This window comes from Ciconia boyciana, chromosome 2, assembly GCF_034638445.1.
Source record: "Ciconia boyciana chromosome 2, ASM3463844v1, whole genome shotgun sequence".
NCBI lineage: Eukaryota > Metazoa > Chordata > Aves > Ciconiiformes > Ciconiidae > Ciconia > Ciconia boyciana.
Window position 1 is genome coordinate 149,886,450 of NC_132935.1, and position 18,168 is coordinate 149,904,617.

Genomic DNA, 18,168 nt, shown 5'->3' on the forward strand with positions numbered 1-18,168 from the left:
AGTGTTCAATAACCTTGAAGAAAAAGAAGGTCATGGCCTTCTGAGTACTCTCAGCTCCTCATCTAAATGTGGGTCTTGAAGTGTTTATTTTGGCCAGTCTCAGATATGGGGTCTCACCACTTGGGTGTTTTATCTCATTGCTATCTCTCTTTCTATCGATCTTACCAACCTGACTTCTCTTTTTAAAAAATGCTGTGTTTCTCCCTGGCCCCCTGGAGTTTGGTTATTTCGGTTTCTGTTTACCATCTCATTCTTAGTTCTGGTGACAACTGTTCATTTTGCTTTTAAATATTTTGTCCTTCTGCTTTTATGCTGTTTTTATTGTACAGTTGTTTATCCAACACCCCAAACAGCTTGGTAGGGAGGATGGAGAAGGAAGTTCATATAAATAAATAATCGTTGTTAAATGCAGAGGACTGCCTAGCAACAAAATGCAGTAGAATATGTCTCTCCTGGTAGAGGGTGGGCCTTTTCTTTGATAAATCAGTAAAATGTTTGGAGGACTCCCCCTGTGCTCAGAAAGGAGTGGAACATTTGAAGAAAGCCCCCTTCTGCTGTTGTGTTGATCTGTTAATGAACGCATTTTGTGGACTGTGCAAGTGAGATGTGTCAGGACTGCAAATGAGCGATCTTGCCCTGGAAGACTGGTATTTCTAATGCTTTATTTTTACAGCTGCAGCAGCAGGAGGGAACCAGCAGGCACTGGTTATAGCTATTTTGGTCAGTGTCTCTGAAAGGAGGAGACCAAGATGGTTGAACACTTAGACAATTAGCAAGGAACGTGTTTCCTAACATAGCTTCATTTTTTATCATGGCAAGTCTTTTAAGGACTCAACTTACCAATCTGGAGTTGCAATGCCTAAATTTCATGCTTTGAGGTCAAGTAAGGTAGTCTTTACATTAGAGGGCTGTGTACTCACAGTCAGAGACACACAAGCCAGCACGCCTGCTTTGCCTAGCTTAGAGAGTTGGACGTGCTGAAGACACAGAGATTTGTGGTTTATGATCTGCCTAGTTTTTGTGCATGGGAAAATGCCTTCCTTCACAAAGGGCTGCAGATTTGAACCCTGTCTTCAGGTGCACCATGCAAGCCTTACTTTCTTACCAAGTATAGGTGGTAAAAACCCAATGTATAGATAGGTTTTTTTATCTAATATCCCACTTGTTAATGTCTTCATTCTGGATGTGACACTCAGGTTCAGGTCCTCTCTCTGGCTTAGAAAATACAAACTTGCACCACCTTGAAGAAAGTTTTAGCGCTTTGGCTCTAGGATGCTGTAGCACGAGAAGTGTTCAGCCTCTTGTGCTGCTATTGTTCCATTTCACATTGCTTTGTTAAGCAATGTAAATGGGTATAAGCACAAATATTAATCTAACTCTACAGTATAGTAGGGAAGGTATTTTGCCTATTAGTTAGAAGGGGGAGACCTGGCTTCTAATACCTGCTCCAGTGAATGCTTAAGTTATTTTTAGGTATGAGCAGTGAGTAGCATATGGACCTCAGCTGTTATCACTGGAAAAACATAGCTTGAAGTTGGTTGTTTTCCATGTTAAAGCATTAACTGTCAAGAATTTTCCTCAGAAACCTGCTTATTGTTGCACTGAGGACAGGTGTGTTTTTTTGTCTAATCCCACTAAATTTTCAAAATAAAAAAAAATTGACTCCTCAGAGTTTCTTTTTCTTATCCACAATTTATTTCTCTACAGGTATTTTACATGTTTGAAATAAAAGGCAATTTTAATCACAAAACCCCAAACCCTGAGTTACAGAGAAAACATAGGTCAGCAGAACAAACTGCAAGTCCTAATACTGTTCTGGGTCTTTGAGATCAAATCTTTAGGACCTGAAAAGACCTATCATGTGGGAGAGAGGATTGAAGTTTTCAATGACAACTGAAAAAGACGTCAAAGATCAAAGATATGCCCATCAAATACAACCTTACATCTCAAATGTTTTTTGTGGTTTATCTGTTTCTTTTTGAAAAAGAAATTGCCCATGTCAGACAATTAAGAATTCATCAATATGTTTACTTGTGCATTTGCCAATGCAGTTTTATGGAAAACCAGAATGTATGCAAAGGTTAGCAAATGCGATTTTTGGAAGATGAGATGTGCCTATTATCCCTTAGGGATTTTACTGTTGCTGATTTTTCAGGTGATGAGCATCAATACAAATCACTGAGGTGTCATGAATCTTTGTTTTCCAGAGGAGGAGGATTTATCACCCTTAGTTTCCCCCAGTCAGTGAGTTCACATTTTGCAACTCCCCTTTCATCTGACTCCCCTCTTTCCTGCATCATTGTACTTCAAACTTCTCACCAACTGCTCAATGACCTCCACAGACTATTTAAAGTTTTTCAAGTCCACACTCAGTTTCCTGAAGATCTGCTCTGAGATCCATCCCTCCTACTTTCCACTTCTGTGCAGCATTTCCAAGGGGAGATTTCTGTTCTGATTTGTTGTTCTGTTTAGTTGGTTGCCACCTACACATGTTGAAGACTGCTCTTTCAGAGTTGAGTATGTTGTTCTTGTACTATTAAAGAAATATTCCTCCTGAGGTCTGTAAAGAAGAATTCTCAGGCTTCTCTGAGTTCATCCAGCTATGTTGCTGATATATTGTTCAAGGTTGCTTCTTGACAGCTTGTATTCAACATGGCTAGTCTGAGATCATTGCTTTTCATTTTAAGACTTTTGCATTTTTCTTCTGTAACAGAACTGACACCTGTCTATTCAGAACATAGCCCTCAATGGGCTAATGTCTGTTACTTTCATTGCCATCTTATTTCTGTGTTTCTGCATTCCCTGATGGCTACCTTAAAATTCATGAAACATACCTTGGGTTCTAGGCCCATTTCTTTCCTCAGTTGGATTCTCCTGAAGCTTTTTTTCCCCTTTGAGATCCCCAGTTTAAAAGAGTAGTAAATATTAAATTAGGGTAAGTAGTTCTGAATCCTTTTCCAGCTTGTTCTCCTCTGTGGTATTTCAGAGTTGAAGGATGGGCTTTACGTGGTCTGCCGGGTTACTAGCTGCATGTGAACTGTGGAAAAATCTTTCTCATTTGAGAAGGAGAGAGTGCTGAGAACTGTGACTAAAACTTTGGAGCGGTAATTTGCAGTGCAGGGGTTTTTTAATTGATTTTAACTTTGAATATCACGTTTTACCCTTAGGCTCTCTTTATAGCCTGTGGAGAAAAGTAGGCAGCTCTGGAAGACAGTGCTTGTAACCCACCTTAGGTGCCTGTAGAAGGACGATATGAGTTGCCCTCTGCCTATGGTGCTCCCCATTGAATGCAGAGGGAGCTTAGGCTGCCTGTCTTGGACTTCAGCGTTTCATTTGTCTTCCCTAGCTCAAGTGTGTAGAAGCTCCACTCCAGATTTCTGTTCCCTATAGAATTACAGGGATTATAGTATAAAATTGCACTAGTTGAATGTGGTGAAGGAGCGTGAATATAAAGAATATGACTTTCTCACATACTATATGAAGGAGTATTTTGTGGCTCATGGAGATGCCATGCGAACCCTTTTGCATTAGAAGTCTATTTCAGGGTTGCTTAGGATTGTCAGAGACTGAACTTGATTAAGTTCTGTGTTGCTATTCATAAAGAAGAAAACATTGGCACATATATACTTAAATTGAATTATGCTACTATTTTGGAATCAATATGCTGTAGAATTGGTATGAAAAGTAGCTAACTTTTTGAAAGAGAATCATGATTTTGCAGGCAAAAAAGAAATCACAAGGAAAGCACCATATCGATTTCTGTATATAGATTTATAGATATATAAATATTCATCCAAGCGATTAATTTTATATGTACAAACACACACATACATGCACATCAACTGGAGAAGGGATTAGAAAATGTCTGTGTATGTAGAACTTACACTCAAAAAAAAAGGTTTGATGTTTTATTTACAACTATCCCCTCATATGCACACGCATACCCATAAACACAGAATCAAATTCTGCAGCACCATAGTATCATTATATATCTATAGTCTATAGGATTTCGAAGTTTGTGAAAGCATTCATTTTTGTACCATCCAAGTATCTATTCTGTACTGCTCTTATTTATTTAAGAATATTTTCCTCCTCTGAAGCTCCGTGACAGGCGGAGAAGTAGAGCTCATGTCTCCTGATACCTATTTGTTCACCTTAACACAAGAACTTGAAAGGCTGGTGAGTCAGACTTCTCCAGTTAAGGGTTAAGTATGCTGGTTAAACTCCATGAGAGGTAGGAAATCCTATCTCTAAAAGACTAAAAATGTTATTGATGAATTGATCTGGCAGTATCTTGCACGTGCATGGCAAGGAATGTAAGGGCCCAGCTACCTCTGAATTCAAATTCAGATGCCAAGAGCTGGGAGCTCCTACCTGAAAGAGATGCTTTTCTAAAGAGTCTTCAACTCCTAGGGCTTCTTAGGTAGCAAGAGCAGTGGTCAGAAATGTGCCGGATCCTTTACAAACCTAGACAAATGGCACCTCTTGTGACAACAAATGTACACTAGCAGAATTTATTTCTAGTATGTTTTCAAAGGCCGACTGACAATGAAAACAGGAAGACAGGAATTGTTCTGTAGTCTTCATTTGCCTGCACCTTGGAGCCTAAATGCAGTGAGGAAATAAGAAGCATGTTTCCTTGAAATGCTCTGTCTATAGTCCTTCAAGTAATCTCAGCTGTTCTCTAATTATAGACGTGATTGAGTTTTTTCTTTTCTGTCCATGCTTAAGAACCAGAATGGCAGAAATACATTACAGAATATAAGTTCTGTGAAGAAAAAGTTGCTAATGAAAATCTGGAAGCAAAGAGTTGTCTTAGGAACATATAAGAAAGGTTTCCTCCTTCACTGAGATCAGTCCCCTGCTCTTCCAGGCAACGTGGTACCACGTAGTAATCCCACTCATACATTTATCACGTTCACTTCTCCTTTATTAGGCCATTATTGAACTACTGCTTTGCAGCATCCCTGAACCACCTGTAAGTAAGTAGTGACTTACCTATGGATGTGTCTGTGTTTCCAGAGAAGAGGACCTGTAGTGCATGTGCCTACGCTCTGCACAGAGGAGGGCTGTTTTGCAAGTTGCTCTGCTCCAGTGCTGCAGAGAGGAGTAGAGCTGATTTATGCTGTTCTTTAAAAATCACCTAGAGATCATATGTGACTGAGAGAAAATCTCTGAAGAGCCTGATCACTTTTAATCTAGAAATTTCTTTTGCTAAATTTCTTTTCATTTCTCAGTCATAATAATTTATCAATATCTGATCAACACTGGATAAATACTTTTATTGTCTGGACTTATATTAAAAAATAATTTTCTTTTGACTAGAACCAAAGCGTATGAGCACTCTGGCCCTCTTAGCCAAGAAAACTGTTCACAGTCTTTTGGAAGGGAACAATTTTCATATCCATGTGATATGAGAACTATAAGAATTTCAGTAGAAAGAGAAATGGTGTTTCTTTCTTATTTCTGTAGTTTCCACTATGGAGTGAATTTTGAGTTTGCAGCTGTGGCTGGTTTCTCCTGGACTTTGTTACCCATAGTTAATTAATTATATTAATGACATAATTTGTTTAGTATGGTTAATATAGATTTAAGACCAGTGGGATCAGATCATATCATCAGAGTATGTCACTCATTTTCACAATTCACCCAATTACCTCTCTACTGAAGCCAATAGCTTCACTTCACCTAGAGCAGATTTCCCAGACGGGCATCCGTTCTTGATTTGGGAACATTACGAGGTGGAGTGTTCCCACCATTTCCTCTGGAGATTTGTCACACCGTGGCTTTTGGCTTGTCCCCACTGCTGTTGTTGCTACAGGTACATAAGCTGAAAATGAAAAGTCAATAGTTCCAGCAGTGATGTCTGCAGTAAACTAATCAGTACTGGCTGGATTGAGATGTCCGGCTGATATTGTGTGCAGAGAGGTTTTCTAAATTACTGGTTGTCAAAATAAATACTGACAAAAACTTTCCTGTGGAGAGTAACAGCCAGTTCTGTGTCCTACTCTTTGCTGTGGTTTAACAGGATATTTCAAAGACCTGCTCTGTCCCTATTGTCTTTTCCAAGTAACCATCTTAAAAGTTGGTGTCAATAAAATTCCTACCTTGGCTCATGAACCTGCCTAACATGTAGTTCAGAGAGAGCATGCAGCCAGGAAGGGGGGATTCCTGAAGAACCTAAACCATCGCGTAGTTTTTTCTCACGAACTTGGCGTGAGGTACTTCACTGGCTTTGTTAGATTAAGACCAGGAGATAAGGTTTTTTTGGAACTCTAAATAGCTGCATGTTTTCTTTTTCCCAGGTAGAAGTCACTATTTGAAAATACTCACATAAAACCCTTCTCTGCACTGTATATTTGTAGGGATTTCAGCCATATTGTAATGAAATACAAAGGTCTATGTGAGTGTTTTATGACCTGTGTCTTGCATTAAGTATACTTGGCAAGTTGCTCTGAATAATTTAGTCTATTATGTCTTGATTTAGCTGCAGCTCTTGCAAGATTTATTTTAATATAGACTACTTTACCATTATGTTTTTAAAAGGTTCCTTTTTCTTAAAATCACAGACATGGTCTTAAAATGAATTGGTAGATTTTCCTTGTTTTTAATAAAATATTGTATTGCATAGTGTCCTTCTTTATTCATAAAATGAAACTAGCATATTCTTAACCCTGTTGTTAAAATGTGTCAAGTATTTGGCAAATGACTGGGCTGAATAGATGTCTATCTTTTTCATTTGAGATGTTTCAGCTCCTTAAAATTATTATTTTTCTGCTTCTTGAGTGACCACATCTTTGTTAAGAAAAGATGGTAATAGTGCATCCAATAAGAAAGCTTTTGATTTTTTCCACATACAGAGTAGGTAAACTAGGACATTCAGTTGAATGCCGTCATCTACCCAAGTGGCATGTCGCACTGAAGAAAATTTATTTGAACAGATGAAAGAAATAGTTGGATTATAAAAGTTAACTGGTGGAGGAAGCAAATATTTTAGAAGATATTTTGACTTTACAACTTCTTTTGATTTTCCACTTTCATAATTTTGCATTGGTGTGAACAATATTTGAAATGTGCCTATGCGTATGTACATGTTGCCTAGATAAAATGCTCTGATGAAATTACTTCTATTAATTTTGTATTACATTTTTTGAATGAAACCATTAAAATAGAAGCATTGAATGGTTAAGGAGCTCAGCTTCTCTACACTTCACTTGTGCTTCTTTTCTCATCCCTAGCATGCATGTGGCTGGAGCCCTGAATGTCCCACCTGCACATCTTTGCTTTTAGCTGGCAGAGCATGTCTAAATAATCTCCACTCAAAACCTGACCATTTATTTGATCAGGAAACCCCCATTTTCATGTATATTTCAATATTTAACTGGAAAGTAATCCAAGGCCTTTTTGTATAAGTTTAGGAAGAAGAAACATTGAATGAAAGAATGCAGAGCTACACTGCTTTTAACACTTGCAGCCCTTTTTGAAGACAGGGAGCCAGATACTTTTTAAATATTTGGGTAGTTGCCTTTTATTGCAGTCAAAGGCTCCTAACTCCCTGGCTAGCTCCTAAGTATCTTTAAAATCAGATCAATGACTATACATTAATTTTGTGCTTCAAGGCTGTGGCTGGTGACCTACATGAGTCAGGAAAAACATTTTTCCCCTGTGCACAGTTAGCTACATGGATTCTGGTGGGCTTTAAATTTTCAAACACAACAGTTGTTTCTGTTTTTAAAAATCTTGTTTAAACAGATTTTAAACCATCTGTGGTAAGGTGTTGATTTCAGTGGAAACTTCTGACGTCCAGCCAAGTCCATGTCTGTCCAGCTTGAAGTCTCTGAACTGCTGAGATCAGCCAACTCTCAAGTCCTCAGGGACTGGCTTCTGAGGATGTTCAGGCTGCTGTTAGGGTAACTGTATTAAAGAACGTGAGGCTGTCAGAAGTGAGCCAATATATGTATGAGAGATACATACATACCAAAGATGGAGAAATAACTAGCACATCAAAACAGATGGATAAGATCCATTGGGCCAACCAAGCCCATTCCTGCTTGGATTCCCTGAAAAGTATTTATTTGCTTCTTTTGCTTTATGGTGGTGGTGGAGCAGAATTATATTTGAATGAGAACAAGGAAAGAGTAGTTTGCAATTCAGACTTTATTTTCTCTTCTCTCTTAAGACGGGATGTGACTAGAGCTATTGTATAGATTTTTATTTTTTTAGTCTTGGGTTTTTCAGTGTTAGGTATTTTATTAATTGTGCTACACCTTGTCGTGGTCTCAAGGGAACTTCTGAGCTTCAGACCTTCTCCCTGTCTTGTACTGGATGCTGCAGAAGCATCCAATAACTCTCAGTGGTCAGGAAGACACCTTTCCTGGGCAAACATTTGCCCCCAAGAAACTGGATTTGCCACCTCCAGCACCTCAGTGCCTATAGCACCTTAGGCTGGGAGACCTAATACTTCCTGAATTACCATGTTTTAGTGTTTTGGGATCACCACTCCCTGCGCCAGTGCCATTGAAATCTCTCTTTGTATTTGAGAAGTTTACAGTTAAAGATAAATAGATTATTCTATCACAGTGAAGAGCTAGGCATTAATTTCTGTGGAGATAGATAGAGAGAATGTATGTGTGTCCTGGTTTCGGCTGGTATGGAGTTCATTTTCTTCCTAGTAGCTGGTATAGTGCTGTGTTTTGGATTTAGTATGAGAATAATGTTGATAACACACTGATCTTTTAGTTGCTGCTAAGTAGTGCTCACACTGTGCTCTGCCAGGTGCACAAGAAGCTGGGAGGAGGCACAGCCAGGACAGCTGACCCAAGCTGGCCAAAGGGCTATTCCATACCATATGACATCAGGCTCAGTATAGAAACTGGAGCGAGTTGGCTGGAGAGCGGCGACCACTGCTCGGGGATTGGCTGGGTGTCGGTCAGTGGGTGGTGAGCGGTTGCATTTTGCATCGCTTATTTTTTTTATTATATTTTTTTTGTCCCCCTTCCTTTTCTGTCCTATTAAACTGTCTTTATCTCAACCCATGAATTTTACTTTTTTTCCCCCTATTCTCTCCCCCGTCCCACTGGGCAGGGGTAGTTAGTGAAGAGCTATGTGGTGTTTAGCTGCCTGCCGGGTTAAACCACAACAGTCCTTTTGGCACCCAACATGTTTCTCCTCAGCTCCCCAGATGGTTCCCACAGCTGCTTGGGGCAGGGGTCTGGTCCGTTTGATGATACTGGTTCTTGAGCTTTTCTTTCCCCAAAGAGGATACAGACTTAGCATGTTGTCTTTCTTTGTATCCCCTTTCTCTTGTTGGTTGTGAATTCACCCTTGGGAACCCTACAACCCTTAGCATTTATAACTGATTCAGCCAGGGCATCACTTTATGTCTCTCATAAGCTAAGGAAGTGTTTTCTGAAAAGTTTTAGCCATTATTAGGAAAAAAACCTGGAATGCCCCTCTCTACTGTGTGGGCCTTGTTGGGCTAAACGCTTCATTTGTTGTGAACAAATCTGTTTACAGAGTGCAAGCGTGTCTCTTTTTAAAGACATTGTGGATTATATGTTAACTTTTTATTACTTGACTTTAGAATACTGTTCATTAGGCCAACATAAATAGGAATAGTGAAGCTATATCATTAGTAACTCTTAAGTAGAGGCTAGAATTTATGATAAATAAATGAATTTTTAGGCCATGTGTTCAGGTCACTTATAAATGAATATTTCCAGAGCTGGTAGGATCTGTGACATATCACTTTTTCTCTGCAAATTGGAGGAAAGACATGACGACATCTTGGAAGTCACATGGACATTTAGTTTCTGCAAAATAACCTATTCAGAGATGCCCTGTTAAGCGTTAGCTGAGATCTGCCTTATGAACAGGAAAAAAAAAAGAGGGAAAATAATCGAAGATGTATCAATAAAAAGGCATTCTATGTATGCAGTCTTGTGTCAAATCAGAATGATCTTGAAGATTCTGTTTGCTTAATCACCAGATAAATCTCTCAGGAGGCTAAATGAGCTCCACTGTAAAAAATATGTTCCATAAAGAGCTTTAGACATCTGCTATTACTGCCTGATGGGGATGAATCCAAAGTATAATAAAACTTAGTGATCGCAAAGCATTCTGATGAATTAAGTTCTAGAAGTCTGTCCTTGTATTTTACACCAGTGCTGGTGGTTATGCGCTTATACTGCATCATGGACTTCCAAAAGACTTTACAGGCAAGACATCTCTTTGCTGAAATACAGCCAGAGGTTTAATATATCTTTTAAGACAGGTGATGGAGAAAACGTATCTACAGTTGAAAGTATAGTGGGAGGGAAATGAGGATTTCAGTAGGCAGAATTTCAAGCTGGACTTTGCGTGGGCGGCTAGGAAGAACTTGTCTTCTTTTATGAAGAAACCCAAAAGATCATAAATGGCCGTAAGTATTTTGACTTTGACATACGTCTTATCTGAAATGTATTGCCCCCAGCAGCAGAGTGCCTCCAATGCTGTGTACTGGGGAGCTGATTCAGTTCCAATTCAGAGGCAAGAATAAAACCTCCTGTGGTTTCCTGCAGCAGCTGTGTGCTTTATAGAGGCATTGAGCTAATGATCCAGCACAACTCTGCTTTAAAATTGTGAGATTTGCAAAGATACCAGGGTTGATGGTACTGTGTGTCCATAGGCCTATTAGAGCAAAATGTTATGGCTTAAAAAGCACATGTGGTTGAAAAAAATGGGATGGAGGTGGAAGGAAGTGTTCTTATATAATTAGCCTAAGTATATATTCAGCTGTTATCATACCTCTAAAATGTTTTGTGTAGTTGCACCGGAAATATTTGTTGGTAGTACAGCATTGGATAATGAGTTGTGCATTCACTAATATTTAAGCAGATGCTCTGAGCTGTGAATCATGTTTCGAACAGTGGTATGTGGTGCCCGTAGTGTACACAGGCTCATGAATGCCTTCATTCATGCCCATCTGTTAAGATGGCAGTGTGCCCACATACGAGTGGATTGGTCCCTTTTCTAGAAAGCATAGTGCCAGACTGTTATGAGTTTGGATGGCAAGCTTTTCTAACATTGCAAACAGCATCTCTGTTGCGGGAAATCCCTTCTCAGTATTAGGACTGAAGCATTAATAGGTGACTTGACGTACTAGGTTACCCTGGAGGATATTTTCTGTCTTGAAAGAAACTACTGAAACATGGCAGAAGAAAGAAGAGTGCCCATCTCAAAGCACAGCAGGATACCGAGAGGAAGTGTCTGATGGCTTGTTCCGTAGCAGAATTGCCTAGAGACAGCCCAAGATAGCTATTGCAGTCAGGCAAGGGCAGATGGTGTTGGGCAGTGGAACAGATCGGATGGATCTCTTCACAATATCTCCTAGATGCTTGTTAATGGAATTAGCCCAAAAGGCATTATCTTAAATGGCTGCGTCATGTCCTGCATTGAACTGTGCAGAGTACTTGCAGCAAATTCTGAAGTTAAATAAAAAAAGTAGGTAGTTTTCCTGTAAAGCTTTTTGGGTTAACTGGGCACAATTTTAAGGCAAATTTGGTTATTTGAAAATGAGAAAAAAAATAATACTTCTGCATTGCTTTTATCTAAAGTAGGTGACTTTCACCTCAGATCCATAACCAGCTGATGCTGATGCTCAGATTCTAACCTCTGTATGTCATTTCCGTGTATCTAACATGGATAACATCCCTGCCCATGGCACTAGGGACTAGATGATCTTTAAAGGTCCTTTCCAACCCAAACCGTTCTATGATTCTGCAACTGAGGGGAAAAATAAGAAGAGTTCAAAAGTGAACACTTTGAAGTTTTTTGAGTTAAGGTCCTGTTCAAAATATTTCATGTTTAGGTTTAGGATTTGTAGCACTGACAATTCCATGTATTTTAAAAAATATTTGTTCTTTGACTTCTGATCTTTTGAGACATTATAGCATTGCCCATTCCCTCTCAACGTGGAGTACAGAAATTTGATGACTGAAAAGAAAAATTAGGTTTTGATCTATTCATGTGATTTTTATGGCTTAAGAATTGAAGTAAAAAGCAACTTGCCTTAAATACATTACAAAATTGTTAAAGCTGGCTACAGAGCGTTTGGCTCAGTCCTCCTAATGCAGATCATTAATTGATATAGAGTGAAGCAACTTCCCTAAAATAAATCTGAAGTACCTTTCTAGTCAGTGGAGGTGCGTATGTGAAGCCTTTAGGCCAAGATTCTGTCCAAGTAGCTGCTATCCTGAACTTCTTCAAGGTTCTTCAAAGTACCTGCCGTTATCAGTGGGTTATCTACGGGACTCACATTAGTAGGACTGATTTGCTAGACCCCTACAATGTAGGTGGAAATTATATGCCTGATTTGGGCAGACTGAATCCCAGTCAAATCACCTTGGGGAACTGCACAATATTAAGTCAAATATTTTCACCTGGATCTGGTGCCCAAGGTGAAGGGCAAAATTAATCATCTTATAATGTGCACAGTAAAGTTAGTCTGAAAAAACAAAAGAATATTTTGTGTTGCACAGGAGTATTGCTCACTATTAACATTATAGAGCTCTGTTTTTTTTCCCTTTTAAAGAATCTTTCTAAATGCTGTATATCTTTTAAGAAGCAATGGCACTGAGGCTATAAAACTCATTATTTGCTAATTTTTTCTGATGATAATGTCTGTTATGCTTTTGAACATTAAATTGTTCAATGTTAGTTCTCTTTGCGCTTTTACTGTCCTACCTGTCCTGATAACAAAAATTTGCCGTAGTGGATGAGGTGCCTGTATCGACTTTGGCCCTTGTCTTTAGAGAACGTGTGTGCCTGTTCATCATGTCAGCTGAATAACTGAGCTGGCTGAACACTGCGTCAGCAAGCTAAGTCTCTCTTCCGTGTCTGTAATTCTCCAGCTCTAAGCATACTTGACAGTTAGCTGGTGACCTTAGAAAGTCTTTTCATCTCTGACTCCACAAGTGGTAGCATGACTACTGGGACAATGTTTTGGCAAGGGTAATAACAGCTTAAAACACGTTGAGGTTAAAAGCAAACATCTAAATGCATTTGTCCAAATGACAAAGATGAGCCACAGTTTATGAAGTCTCACGCACAGCTGCAGTAACTGGTATGTGAACAGGCACTGTCTGACTTCTCTTCTTCTGGTTTCCAAATATTTTTTTCCCCAGATCTTTGTTGTTTAAGGAATGGAAACTGATGTCTAGTATTTAAACTGATTTCAGGAGCTGGCAAAACAGAGGATATCACATTTCCTTATGTACAGTAAATAGGTTTTGTGACATCCATCAGCAAAACCTCTAAGCATTTTTAATGAGATTTATGCTGCTGTCATGGTCTAATGCATTATAAAAGCAAAAAGGGAAAATGAATTGTTGTCAGGTTTTTGGTGGGCAGAGTAGTCTTTTAGAACTGCAGGGGGATTCCCTTGTTCTCTTCAGAGCAGCCTGGGTATGTGGGTGAATCCTGTGCTCATCCTACGCTCCTAGCTTGGAGCTCAGCAACCTATTGCTGCATAGTTTGTCACTTTAAGGAAGGCTTATCTCTGGGAAGAACAGCAGGGAATGGGGGTTTTCATAACCAGAAGGTAGAAGAGGCTGATATAAAACAAAACCAAGACTTCTCTGTGTTATGTTTCTTTTTTTGTTTCTTTTTTAGCTTGAGAAGGTGAGGGATGGAGTGCAACAGCCATACTTTTCACCAGATATATATTCTTTGCAAGAATGTGATTCCACTAAGATGAAAAACTTGCGCATGGCTTTTGGTGTACTGAGCTTCCAGGGCAGTCTTTCTGTAGCCCCTTGGCTCCAATCCATTAAAGATTATTCAATTTTAAAATTGTGCCCCTAATATTCACTGTGATTATTAGAGACTTAATGCTGACAAAAGCTTAGAGAGGGCAGTCAGCTGAACATCCCAGGGAGCCCTGATGGGAAGGACATACCCTTAGAATAACCTTCTGGAAAGCCTAAGAAGCAAACAAAACGTAAGTATAGCAATTCTTGCTGTTCAAAGCCTTGGTCCATGCCAGACCACATGCAAGTTATGGAAGAATAGGTAGAAATGGATGTTGACCCTTGGGAGGGAATTGCAACTATTCTACATCGTACAAACATAAGAAGATATTTTCAAAAGACCCAAAAGGGAATCAAACTTGGATCAAGTCTTTGACAGCTTCCGCAATGTACTTGACCACTGGGCGAAGGAGTAGTTCAAATGTGTCTACATTCAAATGGGGAAATGAGAACAGTTTTCGCCAACAGAGCCTTGCCTCTGCAGCCTTCGGGGTGAGCTGCCACGTGCCAGCTCACACCATGCTGCATTGGAAGTGGTGTTCTCTTGGTTGATAGCTAGACAAATGCCTCAGCTGCTAATACAAATGGTTCGATGCAAATCAATGAGATTTTCTAGACACAAGCAGTTAATATTTCAACAAGCAACTGCAGATAAAATTGCTGTGTCAGATTTCATGGCAAAGAGAGCTGTTGCCCTTGTTCAGAAAACTCTGTGCCTGGAAAGTTTTCAGACCTTCCCATTTCAATAATCTGAAAAATCCTGCTTTCAGATCCAACTTTGAAATGTTCGGAGTCTCTGCATGCCAGTCTTTTTTGGCATTGTTTTTCTAGTTTGGAAGAATCAAAAATGAAACAGGGTGTTTTCTACCCCTTGTGTTGTGGTTTAACCCCAGTCAGCAACTAAGCACCACACAGCCGCTCGCTCACCCTTCCCCCCTGCCACCCCGGGATGAGGGAGAGAACTGGGGGGGGGGGGGAAGTAAAACCTCTGGGTTGAGATAAAGACAGTTTAATAGGACAGAAAAGGAAGATAAAATAATAACAACAACAACAATAATAATGATAAAAGAATGTACAAAGCAAGTGATGCACAATGCAATTGCTCACCACCCGCTAACTGACACCCAGCCAGTCCCCGAGCAGCAATCGCTGCCCCCCGGCCAACTTGCCCCAGTTTCTATACTGAGCCTGATGTCATATGGTATGGAATAGCCCTTTGGCCAGCTTGGGTCAACTGTCCTGGCTGTGCCCCCTCCCAGCTTCTTCTGCACCTGGCAGAGCATGGGAAGCTGAGAAGTCCTTGACTAGTGTAAGCACTACTTAGCAACAACTAAAACATCAGTGTGTTATCAACATTATTCTCATACTAAATCCAAAACACAGCACTATACCAGCTACCAGGAAGGAAATTAACTCTATCCCAGACAAAACCAAGACACCCTGGCAAACCTCAGGAGGCAGGTTACTGCTACAGACGTTGCTCTGGTTCTGCAACTGTCCTAATGTGTATAACTGTATATTAGGATAAGAGGTCACTACTATCATTCAGGTCTTTCTGAGAAACTTCTTGCTGGATGCTCTATTTACACAAGCATGTTCATGTGTGTGTGGATGCATTTTGGTTTTCCAGTTGATTTTCCAAGGAGAAGTGGGCCTTTTGCTGCACTCTGTTCCCTTCCCTCCATGCAGAATTTATCAGATTCCTACCTTGAAAAATGTCTACCTTGAAACATGTCAGTCCAATAACAGCAAAAAAAGCAGATTAAATTTTGCACCATGGTTGGATTCAACAAACCATATTTTTTAAAGAAATAGCTTGATTCTGCTGTAACAAAACATGCCAGCAAAGCACAGCAGCTTCTTCTGTCTCTCTCAGCCCATGTCTGCCATTTTTGCCCCCACTCTCCTAAATATGTCTATGTCACCCAAAGGACGTAGTCCTGGGCTTTTGGCCAATATCCTGGGCTTGAATTCCCACACAGAAAAGCATTTACTTAGGAAAATAATATCATGTGGCAGCTGGTAGGCACAATACTACCTCTACTGCCAGAATGTACTGACTCTAAATGAAGCTGTGGCAGATGGCCTGAAATGTTTCAGTGCTTTCTTTCTCTAGACCAGGATTACCCAATTAATTTGTTCTATGGTGTATTGGGTCATTTTACCAGGTTCTGGTCAGACGGGTGGGATGCACTGGATCTACCTTTGCTGGACCAAGCAGGGTCTGCAGGAGGGGTAAGGGCAGTGTATAGCCGAATCCCTGGGACAGCAGGCTCCTGGTGGGGCTGGGTGAGTGGGAAGGAATATGGGATCATCCCTCAGGACACCAGGGACAACGTCTGTCGGAATGAGAAGAAATGGACTCCTGGTTGAGATTGTGACGGAATCCACCATTTAGGCAGTGCTGGTTTAGATAGGGGTGGCATTTTACTTGGCTTTTATATGCACTGTGCCTGCAGAAGTAGTTTTATGCTACTGTTTCTTGAGTGTTGTCCTCATGCATGGTACTTGGTAGACAGAGCAAAAGGCCAGTAGGACCTTTCTGTTGTTGTGATTAGAGAAATCCAAAAGTGAACAAAAAGGTTATTTTTGCTAAGAAAGTGGTGATGCATAGGGAGATTTGGTATAGCTTAGGGAAAATATATGGGGAAGAATAAGAAAGAGTCAAATATGACATTGAGATTTTGGGGTTTTGGACAGAGAGAGGCTAGTGCAATCATTTTTAGTGTGGCAGAATAGTTGGCAGAGAAGAACGAGCAACTATCATTTTGCTAGGTTTATTAGAAGGCGTGACTTTGAAGTGTAACCTAGTAAATACAGTCCATCCAACCATAATTAGGCCAGCTGCATATTACTGGAATAGCTCAAGGAAAATGTCCTTGTCTGTTCTATCCTCTTCTCTGGGTACATGTTTTCACTTGGTTAAGAAAAGTCAGTGGAATTGCATTTAAAAGTGTTGTCACTTCACAGTCTGTCACAGGGCTTTTGCCAGCTCCCTTCAAAAGGAGTTGGTGCCTAGAACTGTGCCAGCTGGTTGATCTGATCATCCTGTCACTTTACTAGAAAATCTAAATATACAGCAGTACGAGCTGAAATATGTCTGCTGTCCTGTTTTGCAACTATTCTGCATTTGAATGAAGAACTACTTTCTCATTAAAGCGGTACTGAAGCTCTCTCTATCTTTCTGTTCTATAGGTTGTCATTTTGTATTTTGAGCCAAGTGTATTTCGCTGTGTTCTCCTAAGATGGGTTCGTCTTCTGGGCTTTGCTACTGTTTATGGAACTGTGACGCTCAAGCTGCACAGGTATTTCACATATTATTAATTTCCATCTCTGTGGGAGTATGTGTAATCTGTGTGGGTACTTAGATGGAAGAGCTGCAAATATTATCATAAACAAGTGCCGTTTCTGATTTTTAAAACCACTGTGTATTTCTCCTCACTATTCCTGCTCAAATTATATGCTACTAATCCCAGTAGAGAACTATGAATGCAGACAGGATTTGATGAAAAATATGTATCAGCTGTAAAATTGTGCAAGAACCCCTTTTCACAGAAGGTAAATATGTTTTACTTGGATATAGGAAAATACAGAAGTGTTCGTAGAATGTTCAAAAGTGTTCAAAAGTTTCCCTGTAAAGTGTTCATGGAGAGATTCTTTCTAAGTGTTTAGGTACAGCGATGGTGGGTAAAACAGTACACTGTGGTGTATATACTTACTCTGTTTTCTTATGGCTCGGAACTCAAGGGCTGCTTTCTTCAGGCAATCACAGCAGACAGGCTGCACGCTCACGAGCATCAGTGCCTGTCAGCAAAAATGCGTGGGAAATTCTGGGTTCCACGGGGTTGGCAGTGCATTCACGTGCGATTCAGACATTAAGATTCAGAGACCCAACTTCAAATTCCACTTCTACAGTCCCCTTTAAAGTTGAAGTGTTTTCTGGCTATGCTTGATAAAATCCTAATGCTTTTTCCTCTCTAAACTTTAGTGAAAAACATTACTGATACATTCTGTAAGTATTTTTATTGAAACAAAGAGAAATGCAGTATGTGTATATTGGTACTTAGACATCTTGGGTGAAGTTGGCTTGCTCATCTTTTTGTCTTAGCTTCATTACAGTGTTGGCATGTTAGATAAGGGAAGTTTGATATTATGCTCATAAACTGAATGAGGACTGATAATATCTTGTGTTTCATGTTGCACTATTGGCTTGTCACATTTTAGGTGGAAAACCCTGCTTTCCCATAGAAATAGAGCCTCTTCTTGCAGCTCCCTTTTGTTTGTGTCCCTGGTTGCAAGTGTACACTTTGGCTGGTAAACTCTGACTGTATAATGCTATGTCTGGCCACATCTTCACATTGAAATTCATCCAGAGAATCAC

General features: G+C 39.9%; 1 protein-coding gene across 3 annotated transcripts in view; it reads left to right on the top strand.

Annotated features, from left to right (window-relative positions):
• The window catches only part of GPR158 (G protein-coupled receptor 158), a 210,627-nt gene that overhangs the window by 135,424 nt on the left and 57,035 nt on the right, over positions 1–18,168 (top strand). For all 3 annotated transcript variants that reach the window (XM_072854471.1, XM_072854472.1, XM_072854473.1), the window contains exon 6: positions 16,983–17,092. In XM_072854471.1, coding sequence (XP_072710572.1) covers positions 16,983–17,092 — 110 coding nt within the window. The remainder of the gene's footprint in view (positions 1–16,982; positions 17,093–18,168) is intronic.